A 27,699-nucleotide genomic window follows, 5' to 3' on the forward strand; every position below is an offset into this window, starting at 1 on the left:
GGTCATATGGGCGTCTTGGGGATACTGATCTTTCAAAGGGTCTTACTCTGCAGTGGTTGGAGTCTGGCCAATGGGGGTCTACAGGCTAGTGGTGTATGCCTGGGGTGAGGAGTAGGCCCTACGTGAACTCTTTGCCAAATTGGCCTATTGAAAAAAAGTTCTGACCATATTTGGTGGTATGTGGAGACTTTCATCCCCGCGGGGTTGCCACCAGTTCTCTTGAAAAAAAATGTGACCTCGACGCACTCGCCTGTCATCAAAGCAAAGGCAACCGTAACGAAAAGGTCTGATCGATTTCGAGTTCCTTGGTGAGGGAACAGGGTGGTCCTGGTGAAACCAGCTATGCCGAGCACTTCTGAGCTGGCTTTTTAAAAGTGCAAGGTCGGGACATGGCAGCTCTTCCTCGAGGAAAAACGTAGCCGTAATCGCAGCCACGGCGCGAGAGAAAAGAGAAGAGGTACTCTGACCTCCCACGTCAAGTGGCGTGATGACTTTTCTCCAGGGAATAATCGGCTGAGCTTGGATCATGGAGGAGATAATTACACCAACCACTTGACAGAATCGGCCGGCAATGCTGACTGGTGACTTGAGGGTATTAAAAGCCAGACTTACAGCAAGATACTCTGACTTGTGTTCAGCGCGTGCTGCATGCGTTTTGCATTTTAATTTCCACGCCGGTGTAATGGCCGAATGGCGCTTAACCCTAAAAAAATTAAGCTGGAGGAGAGGCGGAGACACCTCAACATTTATTTCCCGATATCGCCGCGGTACATTTTTTTCTCAAGAGCCAAGCATTTAAGAGATTTCTGTCACTCTGCGCGGTCTTTTTGACACCCATTTTGTGAAAATTGAAAATACCGTTCCCGTGCAACGCCCATTTTTCCGAGACAGGTCTATCATTATTACAATGCACACTTTTCTACTGCCGTGCTCAATGCGCGCGGGCCGACACGCGTGTGGTCTTTAACTTCAAATGACCGTAACAAGAAAACCGCATGTCAAATTGAGTTGAAACCCCGCCTTTGTGCTGAAAAGAGAAGTTTTTACATACATGCCAAGTTAAAAAAAGGGGGACATGGGACAGCTTAGTTATTAGGGGTGTGGAATCCAGCCCCGGCTGTGAGATGGTCCCAAATAACTCTGCTCCTTGAGAGCTAACACCCACTAAAGGTCTCGCACACGAAAGCACCACCCTTACCCGGGTACCCCCTTTTTGCCAGGTTATAGGATCACGCCCCGCCAACAATTGCTACACTGCTGGCCTGTCCCAAGACCTTCTTCAAAGCCAACAACACTGAAACGCGGTGTTATTTGCGGCACTTTGCATGATAATCGCTCCTGTCTGATCCTTTTTCGTTTTCGTCATCCGCTCTGGGATGTGCACTCGAGCTTTAGCACAGTGTGTAGACTTTGCATTTGCGAGTACCAGGTCTCCGAGGCTCCTAGGGAAATGGTAATGAGCAGGTGTGTATCGTACCATGGACTGCTTGGCAGCCAGAGTTGTAATGACCCCACTCACTCAAGTCCGGACGGGTAAATGACTCGAGTCGCATCCCTGCGTGCATCCCTCATCAGAAGACTCAACTCGAGTGAAATAAGACCAGAAACCCCCAAATAAAAGCAAATTTCTTCGCGAAAAAAATTGCAATGAATGACAGAGCCGGTTTGTATTGTTCATGTCATCATTATTGTTAAGTGCGATGTCGTGTTACCAGAAAGTAGTTGAACCCACAGGTGAATTTAAAAATGCCACAAAAATGACTTTCTGTCTTGTCTGTATTTATCGTACTGTGTTCAAATACGTGTGTTAACTTTCTGACCCAAATTGGCTCGAGCAAAATACTTGATTCAACTCGACGTTTTGCCTATAATGACTCGACTTTAGTCATTACGTTACAATAACTCGACTCGAGCAGAGTCACTACGTTACAATGACTCGATTCGAGTCACAAATCTTAGTGACTCGTTACAGCTCTGTTAGCTGCACCACATTCCAACTCCCTAGCCTCAGAGAATCCCAAACTATACTGAAATTCTGCAATTAGCATATGGAAAAAGAATATAAGCCAATCTGCCGTTGCAAACAAAGGGACTTGCCTGTCTAGAATCAACTCCGCTTGGAAATGGGTGTGACCGAAGTCGTTAATGTCAGTCAGAGAAGGAACAGTGGCAGTGTGGCCACGTGACGGTCCCTCACCAGCAAAGTGTGTGACATTTAGCATGTATGCACGTCATGCGACGTCATGAGCCAACCAACCAATAAGCTTGATGAATGGTAGAGAGAATTGTCTACGCACACAGCAACACAGGAAATGCCTGGCACAAACGGGGTCTAGAGATTCGACTACGTCTACTGTCACGGTGTCCTCGAGTATCTGAAGTGAGTGAAAGACCTAGACCTAGCCCTAAACAACAGATTCGGACGCAGCTTCAATGCCAGAGGACGGAAGACCATTTTCTTTCAGTGCTATTCCAATAGCGCTTCCTCGCCAATTTAAAAAGCAGCGCTCGTCGATTCACGTGAGACCTTGAGCTGACGATAACCAAATCGCAAGAGAGTATCAGGCGTTATTCAGATTTCGCCAACTGTGACGTCGATCCGTCCGGGATAATGAGCGACGAGAAGAGGTTCTTAAATCTCAACTGCACAATCTCACTCACTGGCCGTCTTTTTTTATACCAACCAGTAGTTGTCGCTGACGACAATTGACGATAGTTCCACCGACTGCTGACACTGCCTTCGCACTTGGCATTTTGCGCACAGAAGAAGAATGAGCGGTGTGGAGACAACGCCCGCGCGGACCTGGGCGGGTGAACCCCCCGGTAGCATGGTCTTGATGCCCGCCGAGGAAGACCGCCCTGCGGGTAGTTTGCCAGAGAGCCAACCTCACTGGGAGGTTCCGTTCCTCGCCACCGTGTGCATCTTCGGAGTTCTTGGGAACCTGACGGTCCTCTCTGTCTACAGTAAGGCGGCTTTCCGACGCTCGAACGCCGCGCTCTACATTCTCAATCTAGCCGCAGGTAAATGTATTTTATTTCACCTCATATCCACCAAAGCACATCGTCAAATAGGAGCTCTGTTTAAGAACATCCTTTTAAAAGCGAGCAATTACTGTGCAACTTCCAATCAAACGTTGGTCGAAATACTGAATGCCATAATAAAGTTGGTCCCTATACAGTACCTAACTGCGAGGATTTCACCCTGCAGTCGGTATATGAGGATCACAATTTAATGAACGCCTTGTACGAAACGCTGTAGACTCCCAAGGGGGGGTTAAACACGCACTCTTCGGTTTAAACCGGTACTGGCTTGAGAAAAAGTCCTTATCTGTGGCAAAGGAGTCTTCAGCAACCTTAAGTTTATACATAAAACCGGGGCTCTACTCATACGAAATCTTTGTATTGTCTCTGATAAAAGCCAGCAAAATAGAAAAAAAAAATCATCCGAAGGATATGTTGGTTGGAGCAAAGAGTTTTGACTTCGCTTTCATTTTGGAAGAGGTGAGCAATCTAATTGCACATATTAAAAATTAACCTTATGCTAAATACAGAGCTTAACAGTTGGAAAATGTGTAAAAAAATGTGTTGGTAAAATTGTCTACAATGAGGAAAATTCCAACTTCATGGACTTGTTTTCTTGGCCTCTACACTGCTCAATAATACTTTTTGGTGTTATCAGCTGACCACATAAAATGTGCTAGCTTAAGACCGCTGGTGTTACTTTTCACACCTACAGATGTACCAATGTACTGGAGAGTGTTAAAAGTAACACCAACGGGTTTAAAATAACACCCAAAATTTTAATACCGGTGGAAAGTGTTGGCATATAGTCGTCTGAAAACATCTTTTAAAGCCTGGTTTGTGCAGTGTAAATGATGTAAAAAGGTGAAATTAATTGAACATTAAAGTGGGCGTGAAATTGCAGTATAGTTGTGAAAAAGACGGCGCAAACTACCTCTATATAAAAGAAGTGCACATTTGGAAATTGTGAAATGAGAACGAAGTAGAACGCGATTCCTATCTGAGCCAACTCTTCAACCCCAAGCTTAAAGGCGCCTTTCCATATGTACGTTTTTGGGTGCGCTGCGTATAGGCCTACACGATGCATGTATGCGTTTCCCTTTCACGGACACAAAAGTCGACTCCATTATTAATATAAAACACGTGTGCATTTTTGCGTTTCCAGGGTGATTTGGACGAATACGCAATTAAACGCTTGGCGCAAGTGTTCACGCGCATATGGAAAGGTGGCTCAATGCATGAAGAAAAATTGCGTCAACTTTCAAACAACAATAACCATGTTTCGCCGCAAATTGATTACCCTGCGGTGTATACTCAGCAGCTGTTGATGCACATTATGTTTATGGAAAGGCGCTTTATCAACAGCATGTGAAGTCAAAACAGGCCCTGTAGCAAATATATAATTATGCCTGCAGACATGGCTGGAAAGTGGTTGATTTTTGCTCTCTTCAGTCTTTCCAAATCTTAATTAATAACATAACCGACGTGGAAGGTTGAGAGACGCCGTGCAGTCTGAGACAAACGCGACATTTAAATAAAAAAAGACTGCTTTTTATTTATTTTTATTGATTTATCACAAAAACGATTGCTTGTTTGTAGGTTTCACTGCCATAGCCAGAAAGCATTCAGGCCTACGCTTGAACCGGAAAAACATCCGTATTTCAGGCCTATAAGACCGTATCACCGAGGGGACACGTCCTTTTGAAATGCCCTCCTGACAAGGGCGTAATGGTGTTCATGTATAAAACGCGCAGAAATGGTAATAAAACAAGAGTCTATGTGATTCAATGGATTCCGCATAGTGAAAATGCATGTGATAATTTTGAAACCCACATTGACAGTGACGGATTGAAAACTTATGTCGCCGAGCAACAATTGGCTGCCTAAAGAACGTTAAATCCAATGAGCACGGCAACAACAGCAGCAGCAAAACAGCAGCAGTAACAAAAACCAGCAGCAGCAGCCCACCACCAAACAACAAAGGTAGCCACAGCAACATCGGGAATAACAGTAACACCAGACAAAATACATTAACGACAACAAACTAGACGGGACGTGTTTGTTTTAATTACAACACGTGGTGACCGGGAGATATCGATTACCAGTTTCCTAAGAATTATGACGCAAAATCTGTTTGCCATGTTACTGGAAAATCTATTTGGTCTCATGATTCGTGGAAGGTATTCGTTGAAGTACGTGTGTATTGTGTCTGTTTTGAACAGAACAAAGGGCTTTTGCACAATATATTCAGGAGAAGAAAAGTGCATCTGTTCCTTGTAGAAATGTCAGGTGCACATTTTCAGAATGGATTATGCAATTGAATGTCCAACTGACAAAAGATAACGCGATTGTGAAATCATGGAACATACTACTGAAAAGAGCATCGTATATCATCTTGGTTCGGAAAGAATACCAGTTAAGATATTCGAATAATATCGAATTAATAAGCACGGCAGACGTCGAACTTGATTCCAAACGCCCAGTCAAACTTAAATGAATCCCACGTGGTGGACATAAACAACAAAACCAGTCTTATTCAATCACTTCACTCAAGAACTTTACTCCTGTAGGAAAGCAATACTTGCGTACCTTGTAGTCTCTTTGCTGTGATAGCCCTATGAGGACGTAACGGTGCCTCCATCCTGCCGATCGATGTCTCATCGGCTCTGGTTCGATTTCATTTCGTTAGGTGTCATTAGGAATAGAGGTCCAAGAAAACATTTCGAGGTTCAATGTCCACCCTGACTTCACTATATCTCACATCAGGCAAGAACTTGAAAGAGAAACAGTAACCCAAACCCAACTTCCCCCGAGGAACGATAGCAATCTGCCGCTTAGTCTTGAGAACTTTCCGCGTAAAGTTGCGTTAGTTTGTTTACTCCATACGTTTCGAACATGCACATTTCTAATCATGAGCGATGTTGAAGTCCACTACTTCGAACTCGACACGGCATGAGCACGGCGTTTGAAACGGGCCTAAGTATATCAGTCATCAAGATTTCCGTACAGTTCTCGTTGCTTGCAAAACTAGTCAGTTTATTTCTTCACTTTAGACAGTAAAAACAAGTATTAATGTACACCTTTTAAATGCCTTCCTGGCAACTTTTTACGAACTTGTTTCGGTGTTTATACATTTAGAAACAAAAACACATTTGGGTTTTAATAAACAGACACAAAAACACGTTCACCCGGTGGTAATACTTTCTGAAAACACATTTACACGTATTTCAAAAAGTTGTTTAATTTCAAAGGTTACCTGTTTACCGCTAACGCAAAGACGCGTTTATAATGGGCGTTGGTTCCCATGGGGTTCCACCCCCCCAAGCAATCAAAAGACGCCGCTGGTGGCTAGAGACACGTTGAAAAACGTTTTATCGATCGGACGTCAATCACTGCCCGGATTGCGGTCAGGAGTTTTTCGTTAGGTTGGTTTTGTTGAATTATTTTCCGCGAAATATTTTTTAACTGCTAAATTGATTTCTGGATTCACAAATCCATTAGAGGGGTGACCTTAACACGTCCATGTTTATTTCCCTGGTTTGAACAAGCTTTTATATAATAGAAAATCTGTTGTTATTTCGACCTCCAGATATCTGTTTTAATCCAACGAAGTGATAAATTTAATACGATATCTGCATGGTTAATTCTCCTGCTTTAAGTGAAATCTTCTGTTTAAAATGAAAATTTGTGGGAAAAATAGTTTTTCCCATTTTTGAATATACATCACATTCATAAAAAGATTAATTTTGATGCGATTTCCATTTATCCCTCTTTCTAAAGAATATTTACTACATAAATATTAAGTTTATTTCTTCAGCGCAAAATCACGAAAAGCAAAAGAAACATCCTGTTATGAGTAACATGAATCAATTTGAAAACAAAACATGGGACTCCTGTGACTTTTTGGAGATGGATAAACATTCGAAGATGCCGGTGTTGAAGGGCATCCTACACTGTCTCAAGAAGGGTAATGTTTCAACACCTTTCAACGAGCCCAGATCGACGACGACAATAAAATGGTGAATCCTCTGCGAAACCTACTGAATTCTCTCTCCCTCGATCTCTCTCGTCTGTACTAAATTTAAGACGATTTAATTTTGTTGCAGTTCGTTTTCGAAGTATCTGAACCTGCAAAATGTAACGAGAGCAGTGGCTTTGCCGTGGGGGGGGGGGGTTGACCGCCCCCGCGGGAACTCTTGCACCTCAAACTGCTGAGAAGAGCCTAGCTATGTGGCCGGGGGGGATTTCCCCACCGCTGAGAAGGGCTTGACGTCACCTAACAAGAATGGCCACAACAAAGATCTGCGTCCTAGATTATTTAAGGGTTCATATGCCAAATATTCAGCGCACGCACGACCGGCTCTTCCAAGCACAATTGACGAAGTAAGAATTTGAAAAGTTGGTACTATCGTCGGCAATGTTGACTCGAATTTTTGTGTAGTGTAATAATGGAAAGACTGACAAGTCAGCCTGTTCCCCCGTTGGGGGGAAATCACTGTATTTACGCACCCGATGAGATCTTGTACGGGAAATTTGGTAAAATAATTAGTATGTGAGCGAAAGGTTTCGACAAACTGTGACATAATACTTGGGGCAGAATATTACGACCCCAACCTCGCCTCTGTTCATAACTATCTGCTCTTCTTGACCAATTAAAAAGAGGCACTAGAAAGGATCAACTAGTCTGGCTTGCGATTACACCATGTATAAAACTCAGGAGAATGCCAGATTCTGTTGTTTTGTTTTAATGGCGCTTTCAGCTACTCAGGTTATTTGCGCCAATAACTATGCGTTTATTCATGACCTTTGTTAATCAGCATCATATTACGGAGCTAGGAAGAAGGTCCAGTTTTAGAGGCAGGAGGAAATCGGGGTACGCAAGAAAACCTTCCAGAGCGAGTGTGGACTGGAAACCAAATGCGCTTAAAACCTGGGCCAAGCCGGGACTCGAACTGGGCCTCATTGGTGTAAAGCGAGGAATGAACCACTGCTCTAAATCGCTCCCCATGGAAGTGAGGCTTATGAAGGGGAACACTGCGCTGAACCGTGTCGGAGTGGACTACTATTGGTGTGGCTATGGGCTATATGAAGGGCACAGCATACTGCCTGAAATGTTACCGGTGATTCAGCACCAACAATCACTACAAGTGCAACCCCAAACCTATATATAACTTGTTGATCGACACCTCACCATGCAAACCTTCAAATGTATCTGACTTCGCTTTACGGAGAGCATAAATTTCCCCAGGATAGACAGTTTGAACGTTATCCAATCAGGCGCTCAAGATTGTTTAGCAACCTGGCCTTCCTGCAAAGATGCCGAGATTCCAATCTCATTCCACCTGGCTTATACCTCCGCGATCCCATCCATAATGCCAAGTCCTAAGACATCCTCAAGAAATCCAGCACCGTCCTCTTTAGACAACAGATCGCCAGCACACGATCCACTCTGGCTTTCTTATATGAAGAGATGTGCTGCTGCAGTCACAAACTCAAAGCCAAACTCAAAATCAACCAGGTAATCGGGTTATCTAACTCTTTCGCCTTCCAAACCACTCGCCAACGCTACATCAAGAAATGTAATGACTGTTCAAGAAACACCATCGGACCGACCAGCGGACAAAGGTACCTGCTATATTCCAACTTCCAGTCAAGCCCGACCTCCGCTGACAGGAATCTTCCGTCAAACAGTTCTTAATTTTAGTCAACACGTCCTATCACACACTAAAACTTCTGTTCTCTTCCTTGGCATGAACTTACACTTACAGCCCGATCTACCCCTATTGAAATTATTGTCCAATCTACCAAACCTGCCATTCTCTAACTTGGGAAGACCAGAGCCGATGATGTCCGCCTGCAGATCCATCAAGCTCTCAAGAAACACAAGCCCCCAAGCCCTACATCTCCAAGCAAGAAAGTGTAGCTGCTGTCTCACTCCGCCGAGGTAAGTCCATCCACATCCTCTCCGCCGACAAAGGGAACGCCACACGTCGGTTGGGTTCTCACAGAGCTCTTCCCAAAGACCCCACACATTCTAAAGAGTTTAAAGAACAAGTTGCTGGCGCTCCAGCGATCCGGAAACATCCCTGCTGCCTTATACCGGCAACTACGACCCTCAAGCTCCCAAGTTAAACCTGACGTGCCTCTCCGCCCCATCGTAGCCTCCAGGGGAAGCCCCACATACCACACAGCCAAGCTCCTCGTCAAGGTTCTCCACCTTCACGAGGGCAACACGCGGCAACACGTCAAGAATTCTGACCAGGTTGTCGAGTTTATACAAGACTGCATCACACTCCAGCCAAATGGCATCATGGTTAGCTTTGATGTTGTTTCTCTCTATACAAACGAACCTTTCTCCCTCTGATGCCTGCAACATCGCCATGCAAAGGCCACAGCACGACGTCACCCTCAAGGAGCGGACAGATCCCAGACCAAATCCACGACCTACTGGTCACCTGCGTATCATCCTGCGCAATGCAAGAATTTCACAGTCGTGCGTGAACCAGCGAAGTGTATATTTCCCACCAAAGGAGCCTCTAATGCTATGGAAATTGCGCCCTCTCTTGGTTCCGCTCGGGGCAAATTTTACAATTTAATTATGTAAAATACGTAGGTCTAATAGTAATTTCATAAGTTGAAAGACTGGGTGTTCTATTTCATGAGACGATGCTGGATGAAATGGAACAATCAAGCTGTCACTAAATGAAATATTTTTCTAGTGCGTGATCTTGAAACACTTGTTACAAATATGTAAAGTCGGGCGCAAGTTAGGTTTTCCTTCTTCAATCCGGCACGACATGGCGCCGTGCACACCACTGTCTGACATTCCAGGTTAATTCAAGCTGGAACAAGTGTCTTTGGGTACCTTGCTAACTGCTCGTCGTTCGACCGCATATTTCCCTCCGAGCAGCCACTCCCACAAACTAACACCGTTACTCCATGTGTTTATTTTTGTTTCCAGGTCTATACCAGGCACGAAAAGAGACAAACTGAGGGGTACCCCCCAACAAGTCCAATCCCTATGCACATTCCAGCCTATTGTCACTTAACACATTCCCCCTAGATGTCTGAAAAGAATTCCTGAGATACCAGTAAAAAGTATAACAATGACCAACTTAAAGGCGGGGGGGGGGGTTCTCTCTGTCTCATAGTTTGCTTCATATGTCCAGGTCAGTTCCCGGTAAAACTTGAGTCTGAACGACTGTTTTATGGTAGCTAATACATCCCTCAGGTCCTCTCTCTAACTACATTTCATTATGCTGCTGTGGAAGTACTGTAACACCAGTCACAACCCAAACAGCCGTGACCTGTCAGCACAGGTCTATAACTAACGAGCCCCAGTTACTGATGGCGACCATATGGGCCCTAATATCCACACTTACCTTTTTCCTTGCTCTCTATGACTTCCGCATTGCCTAGTTGTACCTCCTGCTCACACTTTACTCTTTTCCTATGAATTTCGTGGTGTTGAGTGAACCTGCATGAAAGCCAAATCTCCCCGACACTGGCATTTGCAACATAATCACTTTTCTTTGGATACTGACTACATTTGTCGGCAACACAGCACTCCTTACTGTCAAAGTCCGATACTTTCCACCACTCCTCAACAGACAATTGCAGGATTTTCACATTCAGGAACACTAATGAGGATTTTGCTTCCTCGGACACGCTCTATTTTGCAATCAATACACAGTCATGACAGCACGTGCATGTAAACACCCTCGTTCTTCGGATCTCTAGTCTGGTTTGAGTGGCTGAGAGAAATTTAGGAAAAGAGGGAGTATAATGAGTCTGGGAATCAGACTTTGATATGATATGCGCCCTCTTGTGTTTAAAAGTCATTAAGTATGGAGGTTTCGGTTACAAAATTAAAATTGGGGAATACGAGAAATGAAAAACTTGTCAAAACACTAAATTCTAAACAAAACTGTTTAAACCAACCGATATAGGCGCGTGAACAGATGCTAATGATGAGCCCCTTTTAAGTGATATGTTATTTGAAGGTTCTCGAGCTTGGTCTCAAAGCTTTGAACAGTTCCGGTCTCCCTTATGCTTGCAGACAAGGTGATTCTATCCCTCTCGGGTTCTTGATATAAAAGAAAATTTGAAGCAGCCTTGAAGAGATTGGCGAGGATTTCCGTGTTTCTACCCAATCCCCTTAATTTCACGTGATTTACAATTCACGGAGCAGAATGACGGGGATTTATTCAGTCGTACAGTTACACAGGATGAAGCGATCGGATTAACCTTGAGTTAGCATAAACCCTTCTTAAGTGTCCACCACAAATTGCAAACCACTTGAGCCAAACGGTTCACACTTGAAAGTTCACCACCATGCCATCAAGCGCGCGTAACAATGGGCACTACACGTTTAAGGGTCTCTCTGTCATGCGTCCTTGCGAGATCACTGGCAGTGAGCGCTTTGATTTTATCCTTTGGTAAAGCATACTTTTTCTCTACGTTCCGGTACATCAACAAAATCTGTAATACCCAGCAGCCTGAGTCCAGGGGGAAACGTTGCAATTAAAGCTTTGGCGTCCGTCGTTCCCAAGCGGCCTTCTGTCTTGTGACGGCCGGGGACGGGGAAAGGGTCTTCGCTCGAGTCAATGTCAAACGATCGTCAAAGGAAGCTCCAGTAATTAGATTTGGATCAGCCATTTTGTGCAGGGGTACCGACAGAATAGAACAGGTTTGAAAGCACGCAACTCTCACCAGTTGGGGTTTTTCTGTCGCTGACAATGAAACAACTAAAAATCAACTTTGAACGGCCGATAGACACTACTATAGGACATGCAGCTCAGAACAACGCCAAAATGGAAAGGTTTTTCCGAGGCTTAGTCAAAACAGGCAAATGATTGTTTATTAATGTTTACTTACAGAAGGCCACAGCCTGTTCCAACCATTCTTTTCCGAATAAACAGATGCATTGTATAATTGTTTTTGTAACAATCTATACATCTATATATAAAACGGTGCCCTTTTTTAAAGTCTCCATTTCGTCTCTAGCGGCAGCTTACTTAGCGTGCTTATGACTACTAGAGCCGCATGGTAAAAGGAATCTACACGGATCTTTTCCCAAATCCTGGCATTCTTCACCTGCAGACACAAGGAGAAACATCCATCAAACTAGTAATCCGATTGACATTTCCACGATCAGTGTCAAATTCTTTGGAAAGAATCTTGGCTATTTCTGCTTCCCAGTATTTTGTTCCTTTAATCCACGAGAGCAGCATTCTGCGCATCTACCTATTTTTGTATTGTAGCGTGTCCATTACACAAGGTACATTTCGTACCACTTACCAATGTCAATGACACCGGGCGAAGACACACAACCTCAGGTAGTGTCTCAGATTACTGTAACATTTTCGATTTTGATAACTAGATTAATGTTCACTTTACTGCTTTTTTGCCTCCTCCAAAGTTATCATGTGTGCTACGTGCATTTGAACCTTGATCGTTGATTTGCCAGGCTGTGCCTTTTATTTTTTTTTTTTACTGTACTGAAATTCATGAGGATTTTATTTTGTTGTGCACTTGTGTCAAAAGTAAATTGTACCGTATGAGCTGAAAACAAGAAAGTACAGTCCCATTCGCTCCTAACAAAAAAAAGCAAGAACCTTGACTTTTTTAAACCCGAGATTTTGTGAGAAATTTAGCAGCGCAGCGAGTAATAATTTCAGTGGCGTTTTGATGTTCGAAATGTTGGATAAGCCCATCTTGTACACTTGTAAACAATTTTGCTGGGAAAAAAATGAATATCGGCATAATGACATGAGAGTTCTGACCCAAATTTCTGATCAAGCGATCCTGCGTCTTGCTTAATATAGGTAAAAACCAATACACCAATATGAGGTGATACCACTGCTACAAAGGAGTGACATTTTATGGCTAACTGCGGTACCTTATTGGTGAAAGAGCTGAGGCTCATAACGCGCGTGCCACACCTGCACAAGAGCGTAGAGTGCCGCCACAGTATAATGGCCTTTAATTCCGGTATAAATCGGATGGTTTGTCACGTTCATTGGCAAGCAATGTACCAACAGTCTCTCCCTTTATACTTTGTCTCATCACTGATCAGAAGAGCACTGTTAATACAGCATCATGTTTATGACGAGGAAAATTGACATTGGGCATCAAGCCGTCGTTTTGCTTTGTTTCTTCATCACAAGGTACCTCGTTCTTAACAGTGTTTCATGAGAATGCGTGACCGCAGTCCCAATTATACCGTACCATGACATGAACAATCTTAACACCCAAATCGCCCATGTTTTTATTGGAACACATTTCAATTTCCCATCAGATGCCCAAGAAAATGGGAAAAGTGGGAAAAGCCTGTAAGAAATGCCGTTCAAAAATAACGTTCAGCTTATAATTTATGTGATTTGTCCTGAGCACAGAATACTATTTGACACCTGTATCAAACTTTGGCTGGTCTGCATTTGAAATTTAAACGAAAAATGAAAGAAGAAAATAGTCGTGTTCCCATGTCAAAAAGGCACTTAAGCTTATAGTTATTGTTACATGAGGCAAAACCTTTAGTCCTTACTTCGAAGCACATTAGAGAATTTTTTTTCGAACTTAAGTACAGTACCAGTCGTACTCGTCTTTAACGGACGATTCACAAAAATGCGCCCAAAGAGTTTGCAACGCGTCGACCGATCACAATGCGCGAAATCGTCGACCCAATACGCGTCTGGAAAGAGTCGACAAATTTCGCGCGTTGTGATCGGCCGACGCGTTGCAAATTCGTAGAGGCGCACTATTGTGAGTGGCCCGTATTGTACTGCTTGCACTCTCATAAAAAAATTAATCATAGTGAAGTACTCGCACTTATCCAGATGTATTCGTGAAGCTACAGCACTCTTACGCACTCCGCCACTGTCTTTCCTTTTCCTTCGTGCCTCAGGTGATCTGTTCCTTCTTCTCGTCGTAGTCCCCCTGCACATCACCGAGTACTACCCCTCCACCTGGCCCTACCTCTGGCGCTACGACGCCCAGTGCATCCTGCACCGCTACGGTCGCTTCGCCGGCTTCAACTTGAACGTGTTCACCATGGTGGCCATCGCCGTGGACCGGTACCTCGCCGTCTGCCATTCGCTGGTGTACCGGGCCCACTGCACCCTAGCCAGGACTCGCCTGTGTATCCTGGCGGTGTGGACACTGGCGGGTGTCACAGCCGCGCCCTCCTCCATTAATTTCGCAGTAAGCAGAAAGCAAGAAAAGAAACTTACGATAACTGGTCTACCTCTCTCTGTCCACGTTGTATTTATATTTATTGTGCCATACAGTGGCCGGTAAGCTACGACCGGCCTTCATCATAACGATATTTCACAGAGTTTAAAAAATCACTGGAAGCTTTCAAAACATCAAAATAACAAATACTACCATCGAATAAAACTGAAAATAAAATAACGGGGTTCAAGTTAGATTCAGGCACCAAGGGTAATATTTCTACAATCTTTGCCTACCAATACCGCGGGTAGCAGACACATCGATAGAATCCTTAGTGTGATAAGAGAAACACGCAGACTGTTTTTCGTTCCTGCCGGCATGACTTCTCTGAGCCAGTACAAACTTTTAAGTGCCATCTTCGTTATGTGCAAGAGTTCCGCCAGTTTGTTGGTCAAAAGGTATGGTGTTCTATAGACGACATAATCAATGTGCGTCGCGTCGTCGCGTCCTGTAATGCCGTCGCCTGTTACCTGATAAACAATTACAACACTGAAGACACGAGGCGGCGTTGCCTGCTACCTGTCGTGTCGTGCTGTCACGTCTCTTTAATCACTCGTCCCTTGGCCCTAGGTGGCGACAAAGGTAGCACGGCGCAGAGGCATGCGCGACGGGCGACGACGGCACGACACGATACACTCACATTTGTCGTCTATAGAACACTATAAACAAGCACTCTTGACCCAAAACTTTATCTACATCCGTACCTTGGTAAGGAGCCAGTGGGGATCCACGATCCACTGAACAATCAATCAATCCACGACTAGTTTCCTGAAGCCCTAAAGGCTAAAACTGATAACTGAGGGATTCACCTTCACACTTACTAAAAATAACTCCCTTTTGCGTTTCCCTTTCTTTAACATTCTAAAAGGTCAAATATCAAGTCGGTGAATACATCGTGAACTACGCGGGTAAGACCCCCTTGGCCTGCCAAACGATCTTCTTGGGCTCCTTCTTCCTGAACTTCAAGGTCATCTATGTCTCCATGGTTCTCTTCTGGGTACCGGTGCTGGCCACAGCGATCACCTACACGGTCGTGGTGGTGTACGTGTGGCGCAACAACAGGAAATTCAGTCGCTGCACCTCGGCCGGCCGGCACCTGCGAAGCCACTGGAAGGCTGCCCGGACCCTCTTGCTGGTCTTCTGCGTATACGTTTTGACCTACGTGTTCCTGGCGACCTACACGGTGGTCCGCCAGTACGCCACCGTGGACGTCTCCCCGTTGGTCAAGAACGTGGGGCTGCTGCTCCCGTACGCCAACAGCTGCCTGAACCCCGTGGTCTATTCCCTGGTCAACCAGAATTTCCGGAGGGCCTGCCTGCAGATGCTCTGCCCGAGGCGGCAGAGGGAAGGCAGCGGTACCAGTGGGCCCTCCGCCAACGCCAGGGCAGGAGTGTCTGGTCGGGGACAGCAGCGTACGGTCAGCGTGACCCTGAGTGGCTCGCGGGAAGAGATGCAGGCGCGGGCAGACTGCCTAGGTCAGGGAGGCGACGAAGGTTATGCTCGAAGTTTTGACAACCCAACCTTCGACGGTGAAAAACTTACTCACCAACACGGATTTGACACCGTTATGTAAATGTTTTTTCAGTGTCGCTCACCAAGAAACGGTTTTTCCCGAGAACGCCTTCGCAGTCTTATCTATTTCCACGTAAGAAGTCACGCACGTACGCGCACACCAATCTATCACAACAGCCATTTTTTCCCGAGTTAAGATTTTTATCGTGCGTGGTGCCAAGACATCTAATACAGATTAAGACTTTTGAAGCTGACAGAGTGCATGATGTAATACAATGTGATTTCACAAAATTGAGGTACTTACAAAAAGTCTTGATTCACGCAGAAGGAAAGTTTAACGAATCGCCAATGCGCAGACAGTGAGCTGTAGAGGATACTGTCGACGGAATAACTCCAAACTGGGAGTATCATATCAAGCAACCATCCCAATCTTCTCGTTTGAAGCAATTGGGCTTGGGGCCAGTGGGGTAACATAAACTGTGGTTCGTGGTGGGCATGGTATATGCCGTTTTCGAGAACATCAGTACCCCCTCACAAAGATACCTGTAGTTGAATCGATCCAGCACAAATCAGATCAACCCCCGAACATCATTTAAGAAAAAAATTCAACTCGATATGCTACTCTTGTAATGAATGTTCATCGTACGTGAGCCGGTTACAGAGGTAATTGTTGGCTCACAGGATACTGCAACTCTTGTTGCCACTAACGATTGAACAATGGCGAGTAAAGCTTTCAGTAGCCTATTTGAGGTATTATGGACACATTAGGAGGGCGATACACGTATTTAGTTTGAGGCGAAATCATCCTATTGTGTTGTCCATGCTTTAGTTAAAGGCTAATGAGCTACGTGGCTGATTAAGGGCACTGCAAGCCCAGATTTTTGTGTGACGTCCGTGATACCCCCCCATCAAAGTTAAAAAAAGCCAAAGTTGTCGGTTGGTGGCGCCATCACAATGGCCCACGGAATAATTATAAGGCTTCAACATGCACTCACCCCGATTACCAAAGTGCTTCAGTCGCAAAACGGCAGTGCTTTCCCTAGATAGACCCTGGATTTTGCACCCAGAATTAAAACATCAACACAGGTTTATCAAATACACGTGAGACATGAGGCATCTGGAACATTTCTTGTTACTGCAGGTTTTACTGAGATTGTTTTTCAGGCTTTATAAATATTGTATAAATCTAATCTATACGAAGCACACACGTGATTATTACGATTTACTTGGAAAATCACAAAGTTGGGTGCAATTTTCAGATATGCTAAATATTACAACATACAAAATAAATATTTTATATTTCCTATATTATGTGGTTTCTTTGAAAGGTGTAGCTCGTGATTTAACTCAATACAAACACCTTTGCCCTCTTTGATGTTAGGTTTACCATAAACTGACTGTTATTAATAACACCACTTTTGTTTCCTGATACCCTCAGTGTTAAAATGTGCACACACTGATACTTAGCATTAACTGGTGAGGACCTCTGCAATGTCAGTCGGAAGTATAATTCCAACAGAGCACAATTACCCGTGATAAAGCCTGAAAGTAAAAGGTTACGCGGCAAGCTTCTGGAACCCTCGCGCGGTCCGCTTATGGGGATTTTACATTGGGCTGTCCCATCACGTTCGATAATTTTTCAGAAAACACTTATGATGGAATTTTCCCTCTGTCCTCCTCAAGTAATATTTAGGAAAAGTCAGCGGAGATGGCTCAAAATGAATTTCATTAACAACCTTTCATTTGAAGACAGGAGACACAGACCCCCCTCCCCTAAAAAAATCTTATGCAAACACAATTTATATGTAAATTCATGAACACCTGAAAGTTTACCTATTCCTATTGGTCGAACGCCCATCACACGGATGATCATGACCGGTTGATGACACACCGGTCAGCAACAAAAGTAGACTTGAATCAAGTCGGACATATTACATTGCTCATATCCCTTCACTGTCCACAGTAGTACACCGCAGTCGCGCTCGGATTGTGCACCGTGTGTCACCAGTCAGTGCAGAAAGACCGACATGACGGATAAGCCATAGAGAACCCCGTTGATGATACGTAGTTATTCATAATTACACATTATCTTGCATAACGTAAACATAATTTCCACCAATCAAAATAGTCATACGTGGATTTTCGACCAGTAAAAGTAGTTAGACTCGTTCATTATAATGCATGTATGAAAGATGGAAACATCAAGTCCCGTAATTTGATTGGCTGCTACCATTTTCGGTGGATGAGCTCATTCCTTGTGCGCAAGGAACAGATATTTCCTGAACTGTCCCCCAAAAGTACGGGTATACAATTACGCCTACGTGTTTGAAATTTCAGAATGCACACAAACCATGTACCAATTGAAGTTCATCTACTTTCTGTATCAACCCTCCCCCGAAAAATATGTACAGCCTGGGTGTCCTCCTTGAAATTTCAGCCTAGTTATGCCACTTAGTAAAACCGTTGACGGTTCTTGTAGGAGCCCAACAATATTCGGACAACTTGAGTCTGTATTTTAAAAGTTGGATCGCATTTGGAGGAGGAAAGAAGAGACGCTTCAGAATTCTCCGAAAGTCACACTTTCAGTGTCGGGTCAGACACAGAGTCGTGCGCGGTATCATTGCATAATCTGTTGAAAGCAGACTGAAGTGACTGTGTGTTTACATAACAAAGGCTAAACAATCAGCATTCAGCACCATAAACTGAGCACAGCTTCCTTTAATAAATAAAACAGGTTTTTCCACGTGACACAAAAGAAAAGAATTGGCATTAAGTCTAGGGATGGGGCGACTTGCCCCACCCCCGTCTTGATACACCACTGGGTAATAAATATTATCATACACATCCTCTCTACTTGTGTGATGCAGGCTTTAATATAGCATGTATTGATATATTTTGAATTATGTCTGGGATACAAATGCCCATCAAATTTTATTTCTTGCCTTGTATCGCCATGGTCCCTAAAATTGCAGCAATTATAGCTCATAATGTTCACACCTTGAGTGAAAGACTCAAAAGAAGTGATTTCTGTCTTGTATAACAAGAGTTCGCTTATGTAAAACGATTTTAAAGCCTCAAGGAAAAGACTTCTGTCCTATAGGACTTCTGTTACAAGTGTAGTAGAGTGGAAGAATCACCACTTCTGGACCCTGGTTTTTTTTTTTGAGGGGGGATTAAATGGATTTTGTGGGGTGAGGTATTGATGTTTAAGAACACAGTAAGTGTTTGCATACATGTACATGTAGACACCATTTTAAAATTCAATATCATTAGAGATCTAAAGAACGTGTCACATTCTTTCTTGGTTGCTAGCAGATTTATGGCTCCTGTTTGTTCATTTCTGCCCCCTCTGACTCTTTTTCAGTCCTTGGATTTGAACCCTCCAGAGCGTCGCCATGCTGACTATTGTTCACTACAGGTCTTTCTCCTTACTTCCTGTTGAACTGCAGCCTGACAACGGACCCTGCCATCTTGGATCCGTAGTGCCCCGCCCAGAATTGTGTATCTTTGCTCCTGTCTTCGTAGTGGATGAAGCGCAATCCCGGTCCGTAGCCCGAGAACACGTGGCTCGCCTGCAAAGGTTAGAAAACACAAAAGACAGCCACAAAATTCAAAGTTGACATAAATGGGAATTTGTGTGCGATTGAACCCCTCCTGCAGATGGGGGGGGTAAGTGGAAGTCTCTCATTCAGGGGAGGGGGGTAGGACTCTGCCCCCTATCTTCAATTTCGAAATAGATTGTACTCACAACCTATGCGCAAAGGACCAGTTTAATGGATATTGTTGTTCCCTGTAAAATGTGTGCACCTCAGATCACATGCCCATAGAAATGTCATCCTAGTACAACCCTAAGTGAAATTATTTTCCAGCTGATTTTCACTTTGTTTAATTTTTTAAAATCAAGCTGTTGGCTTCTTGGGTTGGATCATATTTAGGCGGGTGGGGCAACACAAACTTCAGAATGTTTGAAAGACTATGAGCCTCGAGCTGAACCAAGAGAGGGCGCTGTTTTCTTAGCAATGGAGGCTCCTTTGGTCGGCACTGAACGTTGCTTCATGAATGACTACGGAATTAATATATGCACAAGCGTTACAGTCATACGACTACCACGAGGAACACTCCTGACCAATATGGCTCTTTTCAACTGATGAGGGGGTGCTTCTGCTTGAGGCGGATTAGAGGGTAGCTGTCCACAAACATGTGACCCACTCGGTGAAAATGAGTCGTAAATTGCCAGAGCCACTTTGGAGTAAAAAGTCCTCTAGAATAATTTTGCACAGTGTGAATCAATAGGAAACCACAGCATTTTTCACCATGGAGTATCCACTTTCATCAGGCTACCAAATGAGTCATACATCAAAACAAAAAACTCAATTTGCTTTTTCCAATACAGATGAAAACTCAAAAAGTGGCTCCGCTCTGGTGACTTAAGACTCATTTTCACAGAGTGGGTCACATTTAGATTTCCTGTCCCATGGGGGAGGGGTAAAGAACACTCTTCAATAGACTTGTTGCCAGTCCCCTCATTATTCAACCACTCACCTCCTTCCAGTAGGACGGCCCCCACTGTGGAGTGGTGTACGGGCCAAAAGTGAACTTGTCGATGATTCTGTCCTTGTTTCCACTTTCGTCCCTCTGCAACTGCACTGTCAACTCATACACACTGCCACAGTCAAAGCGTGCTGCAAACCTGGACATTTGATAAAAAAAAACCAAAAACAACTGCTAAAGTGCTACGATCCTTCCGAGTACAGCATCGGCAGGGACTCCGTGGTCAGGAACATGTATGAGGTTTGCATTTTTTGTGAACTTGTTACAAATTTCTTTATACTGCAACCGAATAAATCCTCATCACAAGATGTTATTTAGATGATGTTCTGCTTGTACAAAACAACTGTTGAATTTTTTTTATATATAAAATGCTACGGTGAATAGCCACAAGAGGTATGGCAAGGTCATGAACTAATACAGGCAACACAGTGCTAAGAGTAAACTAAAAGGGCCCATCAGTGGTTCACAGCAGCCTAGAGGCTGGGCAAGGTTCTCTAAACAACATCATGATGTGGAAAGCAGATGACGATGTACAAGGCTTTTCAAGGACTGGAAGCCAATTTTGCTGATCTCTCCGACCACACTGTTGGGGGGGGGGACTGCTCCAGAAGTGAACTGCACGTGGATGAAGGTCCTACCACCAGAGGAGTAGGTTCTTGAGACTGGTTCGATGAGTTTGATGAATGTTTCGCATTCAGGTAGAAGACAGAAATTTTATTCAGTGGCAGGATGAATGATTTGTTTTTGCCTCGTGGACTATAGTCTTGGCCCAAGACATCAGTGATCGATAGCGGATCGCCACTCGCGAGCAAATTTATTTGTAAATTGGGCGCCCTGTAGGGCACCAGTAGACCAGCTTGCACTGCTGACATCTTGGGAATTTTGCAGCACTGGGGGCGTCACCGTTTTATGTAAACAGGCCGTTGCCAAACGGGTTGCCAAGTTTTGACATGCATGCATACATGTAATGTGTACAACATGGCAGCTCTACGCAGACAACCCACAAGATACACGTAGTTTCTACTTTGCGCAAAGGAGTTTGTCACATGTAAAAGCTATTTTTCCCGGGAAACCAAACGAGTAATTGCTGCTCTGTCGAGGGACATCATTTGTGATTATAGTGCTGCAGCATCTCATCACACTTGTGATTCCTGTCACAGAATGACTTCTGAAGTAAAGGCTTTGTCAGAGTTCAGAGAAGAAATACGCAACAACTTTTGTGAAACTCAAAATGCAGGAGCTGCAACTGCAACAAACACTGCCACCTTTCATCAGTCACCGTCATCGTCGTCCGTAGTTTTGGCCCAAGACCTCAGTTTAAACTCTGAGCTATAAGTTGACATGAGCATTTTTTTTTAATGAAAACGCTCGTGCTGGCTGACTGGTAACCTGATTTGTCAAGCAAGGTTTTTTCACGCTTAAACAAATTTTTCACGTCAGCAGCTCTGTGAAATTGGCCCCAGGTGTAAGAGGTTTGTCTCAGAAGATCTTTACTGACTTCCTGTTTGATGTCTTTTGTTTTGCTGTCATTGCCAATAAACATGTAACTGTGATGTCATCTCAGGGATAACACCTCAGTGTTGCATTAGTTTGTGCACAAAAAAAATCTGCCTGAATCTTTGATAATAATTGCTCTCAGAAATTTCCTTTTCTTTGGGGATTCTTGGTAATGCAGGTGCCGGAACATGGTGATATGCCAGAGAGCAACCCCTTTGGTAGTGTTTTCAAATCATCAAATTTTGGATTCACAATTAGTACTGAAAACACGTATGAAGTGAACAGCTTCTTCCATGAATGACATCACACCTACAGCAGCGCCCTCAGTTGTTGTTAAAAGCAAGGGCAATTTTATGTGTTTAAAAAGCACGCCAAGTGGCACAAAAAGTAAAACCGAAGACACTTTGTTTGGACTTTTTCAATCTTTACCATTCTGAGACGAATATGTCCGGCTGGGCTTTATCAAGCATGGCCTCTGAACAACCCTCAGCCACCAGGTCGATGAGCTGATGGCGTATGCACCACCCATAAGATGTGGCAAAGTGATGTGGGCTCCCGTCGCTGATGGCCCGCAACTCGTCCGGTTTGGACTCGGAGCCTGCACGCTCAGTTTCCACAAGCCAACCATCTCCACCATTGCCAGTGATGATCCAGCCAGCATTCAGACCGTCTGTTGAGCGTAGAGACACAGCGTGAGCAAGACATGAATTATGTCAGAGGGTTCAGCCAATTTAAAGTTCTCTTTGACAAACTTTTCGTGCAATTTCATACTCTTCTTCAATGTATAGAAACAATTTGAGATCCTTCGAGTGGTAAACCTCACATTTTGTGGTAAATGAAAAAGGGTTACTCGTTGGCAACTCAAACAGAAAACGTTGAAGTTTTCTTCCAGGGAGAACATCACAGTTTTTATATTGAAATAACTGCTAGCAAAAAGGCTCCAGAAGGCACCCAATACCCTTTAAAATAACAAAAATTTGGAAATAAGGTTCATTGAAGCACATACATCTAGGTACATTTCTACAAGGGCTGTATTGAACATCAAATGCACTGCATGAACACTTCACTCACATCATTGGGTTGAGCTTTTAACAAATTTCTCATGTGACCAAATTTCTCTGTAAACAGGCAAGACGTGGTATATTTGTTGGGTGTGGCTGGTCGATCTGAATGATCAGGTGACAGACTGCTCTATCGGCTGATCTGATAGGAAATCTTAGACTTCCTGTTTTCCAAACTGATCTTCTGAAACCAGGAAATTAAACCAAAATTGTGTTCGCTGACTTCAAAATCACTGGCAGATTGTGTAACATGATCGACTGACCACATACATGTAAAGGTCGACCAAATCATGAAAGATTGACGCTCAAACTCAACACACCTACGGAAAGGAGGCCATCAAAATGACCCTTCTGAAGTTTGCATCCGTCACAGTGAGCAAGGATCAACATTTCCGCTTTTTCTGTCATCCTGTGACATCAAATTTAACATTTCAAAGAAACTGATGTTGGTCGCCAATGACTTCCTGTCGCATCCAGCAGAATTGCAGCCAAGGTACATGGACTCACCACAGGAAAGCAAGTGGGAGGAATGGGTGTTACAGTGAGTGGGGGGGCACAAGTAGGTGGTTTGAATCCCGCCTATTCCAAAGATGGCAACTTGTTGATGCAGGAATGTGAAAGAGGCAGTGAAAGGGACTAAGGACAGGAATGACACAGGGAACTGAGAGAGGACAAGAGGGGAGACATTTCCCCTTTCTGTGGCCAAGATACTCCAAAACTTTAATACATGTACATGTATGTACATGTATGTCCTTGCCCATACCCTTGCCCCGAAGTGCAGTGTAATTTCTTCAAGGCAAGGAGTTTGTTTTGGATACTTGTGTTAGTCTGCATCACTGTTGTCTCCCCAGTATACAGTATGTGTGCATTTAACCTATTTACATGTACATGTACATACATGTACAGTCAGCAGAAGTGGCAGCAAGTCATATTTTGCAAGTCCAAGTCAAGTCACAAGTCATTTGGTCACAGGGCGAGTCAAGTCAAGTCATTTGGTCACAGGGCAAGTCAAGTCAAGTGTCATTTGGTCACAGGGCAAGTCAAGTCAAGTGTCATTTGGTCACAGGGCAAGTCAAGTCACAAGTCATTTGGTCACAGGGCAAGTCAAGTCACAAGTCATTTGGGCTAAATACAAGTCAAGTCACAAGTCTCTTTTTCCACATCAGAAAATGAGCACGTACGTTAAAAATCCATGCCCTATGGTTTTTGAAACATGTAACCAACTGTTTTGGCAGAATCCATTGCTGTTTCTTACCATCCTGCCTTTCAGCGCAAGAAGATCCACCCAATCTACAAAGTGTGGCCATTTACGCAATGCATCACACACCGCATGTGCGTTGTTACAAACACCCGATATCGGCTTGACCACTTTGTGAACAACTCCACAGCGCTGCGTACAGTGTGTGCCCTACCTCCCCAGTTTTCAAAATGATTGAGCCAATATCAGATTAGTCTGGTCCCCTGACACATAATTCCCTGACGTCTCTTGATAGAATCTTGATGAGAATAGTCAAAATCATCAGGTCTCATATCCAGACTAAGGCCATGAGAATAGAAGTTGTAGATTTCCGTCCACCACCTGCATATCCTGATGCCACCACCCCTCAAAAATCATTATTTACAGTAATTTCATAATTTGTTAGAAAAAGACACAAAATCACAAAAATCAGAGTTCCAAATCTTCTACTTCTAGCAGAGTATAAAAGTAAAACACCATACTCGTGCATTCCATCCACACTTAGCTCAGTTCAGATGGCTTTCGTACATGTATGTCCAGAAGACCGCTTGAGCTATGGCTGACCCACATGTGTTGCCGTCAGATGGCCTGCGCTTGCATGTTTATAATGTAACCTACATACAAGTACATAGTACTGTGGGTCCTTTTGTTGTGACGATCCCTATTTTGACCTGATCCAGGAAATGATGAAAGGCCTACATGTACATGTGCATGTGGCTCATCCCTCAGCAAGGCTTCTGTTTTGGTTGTACATGTAGTTTGGCATTATTACACTTCAAAATTATCTGTAGGCCTACTGGAGGTTGAAACAAAATATAAATGAATAGACCCCCTAAAATGAAAATTTAAAAAATGCCTCCTGTGTTTTTGACATTGTTAGGATGCAAATCTACAACTTCTATTCTCCTGGCCTATTATCGGATGCTTGTTATGTTGTGCCTGCTTTTGTGCAGTGTGTAACCCAAGAGTAACCCATTAGGCATTAAACCTGTATGATGCATGACCAGTAAAGTCTAACAATATGTTCAGGAAGTAGGCTAGGCCTAAAATTTAACCATGTTAAACTTAAAGTTAGGCCTAAACATGTTAAACACGTCAAATAGGCCTTTCAAAATCAAACGTCACAAACCTTTCCCACTTGGGTTCTTAATGAGGTTCCTCGTGTAGGGACATTTGAAGTAGAATTCCCTCCAATCTTCTGGGTAATGCGGCGCCATGTATTTCTCAATAAATCGCCCGGTCCTCTGGCACATCTTCCGCCACAGCCCCTGGCTTTGCACCACGTCCCTCCACGCGCGGCAAACCAGCGCGCAGTTTAACAGCCACTTGGGCGGTACAAACGACAAAATTTCTGTCAACAATTCGACTGGCATAACCTCCAAAGTCATCTGGAGAGACTCGTTGGAATCAACTGCCATGTCGATATCATCCATACCAGCTTCTTCCCAAGAATCTTGGTCTTCCCATCCATGGTCCTCCTTTCCTTGCTCATCACTGCCAGTGCCGGGCCCGGTCTTCCCGTGCACCATGGCCGCCCCCATCTTCAAACATTTTGATGGACGCGCAGCCGCGCATGAATCGAGGGCAACTTTTACATACGGCTACAGCTGCTTACTGTGGCACCTTTATTAGAAAACGCAAGAAGTGACAGCCGCAGAGTCCTGTAGTTGGAGAATGGCTCAGTAGGCTGGTTCCCTATTCCTATAGCAGCAAACCTACGATAAAAAGGACGGGAAGTAAGAGGGTGCTGCCACTAATCTCCAACCGGTCCCAGCGCCAGCGCCGCAGCGGTACGGTACGGTAACCACAGCGGTGCTAGCCTTTCGTCAAGGCCTTCGTGGCTGTGTGTAACTACAAAGCGACTGGAGAAGAGACCAGGTTTAGCAGCTTGTATATGTGGTCTTCTCTCCAGTCACATACAAACAGCCACGAAGGACATGACGAACTTAGGCTACAGCAGTACAGGGAATGAGTTTTCACAGGAGGATCATACGGTCACGGTGGGCTTCAAAGGGACATGGTAGGAAGAATTATTGTCGGCGACTTGAGGGAACAACAAAATTTTGTTGCAGCGACAAAATTTGTGCTATGATAATAAATACCGAAATAATACTACTGGGAACAGCAAAGTGAGACAAGGCAATTTTCAACATGGTGGGAAGGGGAGCCCTCATTTAAAATACTGCAAGGAAATTGCATGTGCTCAGGCACAATTTATCATGCCATATTAGTGCAAGACTTGAAACACATTTAAAGGGGTATGGGGCTTTTTAGATATAAAGGACACAGCAACATTGCCGAGGTTATCAACTTTATTGAAGGACAGTTGCCAGGATCTGGAAGGCAACATGGGTATGGTGGATGGCAAACAAAACAATGCAGAAGGAGCGGACCGACGTGTTCCCAACAAGAGGTCCGCATCATCCTCCGCACGCTTGACTTTAAGGGTGTAAGTTCGAAGACTACTTCGCCAGACTTACATATCCAAGGGACCAAACTTTATTTGGAACTTTACCAGCTAGCTATGATAAACTGAAAGAGTTCGGTTTTTGCATCAACGGTTGTGTGGATGGTTTCTAACGGGAGTAAGTTGAACCAACTGCCAAAAGTAGCGACTTAAGAGCTTTTGGTTGATAGTGTGACTTGACAGAGCGCGCTAGTCACTTGGCGCGGTGTAAAGTTGTCGATGGCGCTCTGTTCAGTAACAGATTTTAGGCAAATTTGAGGAGGCGCACATCTGTGTGATAAGCAAAGATCGTATGCGATCTTTGATGTTACGTGAGCGCGGCGAATAGGCTCCGCTTTAAGCGTGGGGCGATTGACCATGCCGTGAATTCTCATATACCAGAAAACCAAAGTTCAGCAGCCTGGTTTTTCTGGCAGGTCGAACCAGCTGAGGATTTCGAAGATCTCTTATCAGCCACTCTTATCATCTCCCTCAGGGAATGTTGTTATGAGCTAAGCGCAAAACCGCAGCTGGGGCCATTATCATGGCTTGACTGAGTGGCAAGTGGGCTTTGCCAATAGTTTTCTCAACACAGGTCCAATTCATAAAGGCTCGAAACCAATGTGACACTCCATTTTTGACCAGATATGAAACCACATTTTCCCGTTTTGATCGCTCAAATCGGTTGTCCAACGCCCGAGTTACTTTAAATCTTTGAATCGTGGAGTCGTTTGTGTGGGCCACTTAAGGCTGAGCACGCATGCGTAAAAAGCGGCCTTGCAAGCTTAGTGCATGAATAACACTGTGCTATACAGGGTGTCCCAGAAAACACCAAACCTCGAGGAAAGGGGTTAATATGCCAAAACCATGAGATATGATTATAACGTATAAAGATTTCCGAAAAGAAGAAGCATTATTCTTTCTAATGATACCTTGATGGTATCCCTCCTGTCATGCATGACTGAACGCCCTTGTCTTGAAAATGGGGCATCCGAACTCATTTGTAACACTTTGGATGCTTTCCAGGAGCCATTGAGAAATTCTAGTAACTCTTATATGCTAAAAGGTTATTACTTCTAGGAAGGAAACCTTTTTTCAAAATTCACCTCGTTTTTCATTGGGACCCATTTTCGTCATTTTCC

The 27,699-nt window shown here is 44.1% G+C and overlaps 2 protein-coding genes across 2 annotated transcripts; one reads left to right on the forward strand and one right to left on the reverse strand.

The window, feature by feature from the left end:
• Positions 1–1,082: 1,082 nt before the first annotated feature.
• On the forward strand, positions 1,083–17,063 carry LOC110986581 (somatostatin receptor type 4-like). The gene is made up of 3 exons (XM_022248554.2): positions 1,083–3,021; positions 13,928–14,223; positions 15,122–17,063. Exons 1-3 carry the CDS (start codon positions 2,772–2,774, stop codon positions 15,824–15,826), a joined length of 1,251 nt encoding a protein of 416 aa, XP_022104246.2. The 5' UTR covers positions 1,083–2,771; the 3' UTR covers positions 15,827–17,063.
• A 1,390-nt stretch (positions 17,064–18,453) lies between these two features.
• On the reverse strand, positions 18,454–25,758 carry LOC110986582 (F-box only protein 6-like). The gene is made up of 4 exons (XM_022248555.2): positions 25,241–25,758; positions 22,243–22,483; positions 20,308–20,455; positions 18,454–19,337 (listed from the first exon to the last, which is right to left on the reverse strand). Exons 1-4 carry the CDS (start codon positions 25,650–25,652, stop codon positions 19,194–19,196), a joined length of 945 nt encoding a protein of 314 aa, XP_022104247.1. The 5' UTR covers positions 25,653–25,758; the 3' UTR covers positions 18,454–19,193.
• Between the last annotated feature and the right edge of the window lie 1,941 nt (positions 25,759–27,699).

This window comes from Acanthaster planci, linkage group LG16 (assembly GCF_054643075.1).
Source record: "Acanthaster planci isolate LZ-2023a linkage group LG16, COTS_SCS, whole genome shotgun sequence".
In the NCBI taxonomy this organism is placed as follows: domain Eukaryota; kingdom Metazoa; phylum Echinodermata; class Asteroidea; order Valvatida; family Acanthasteridae; genus Acanthaster; species Acanthaster planci.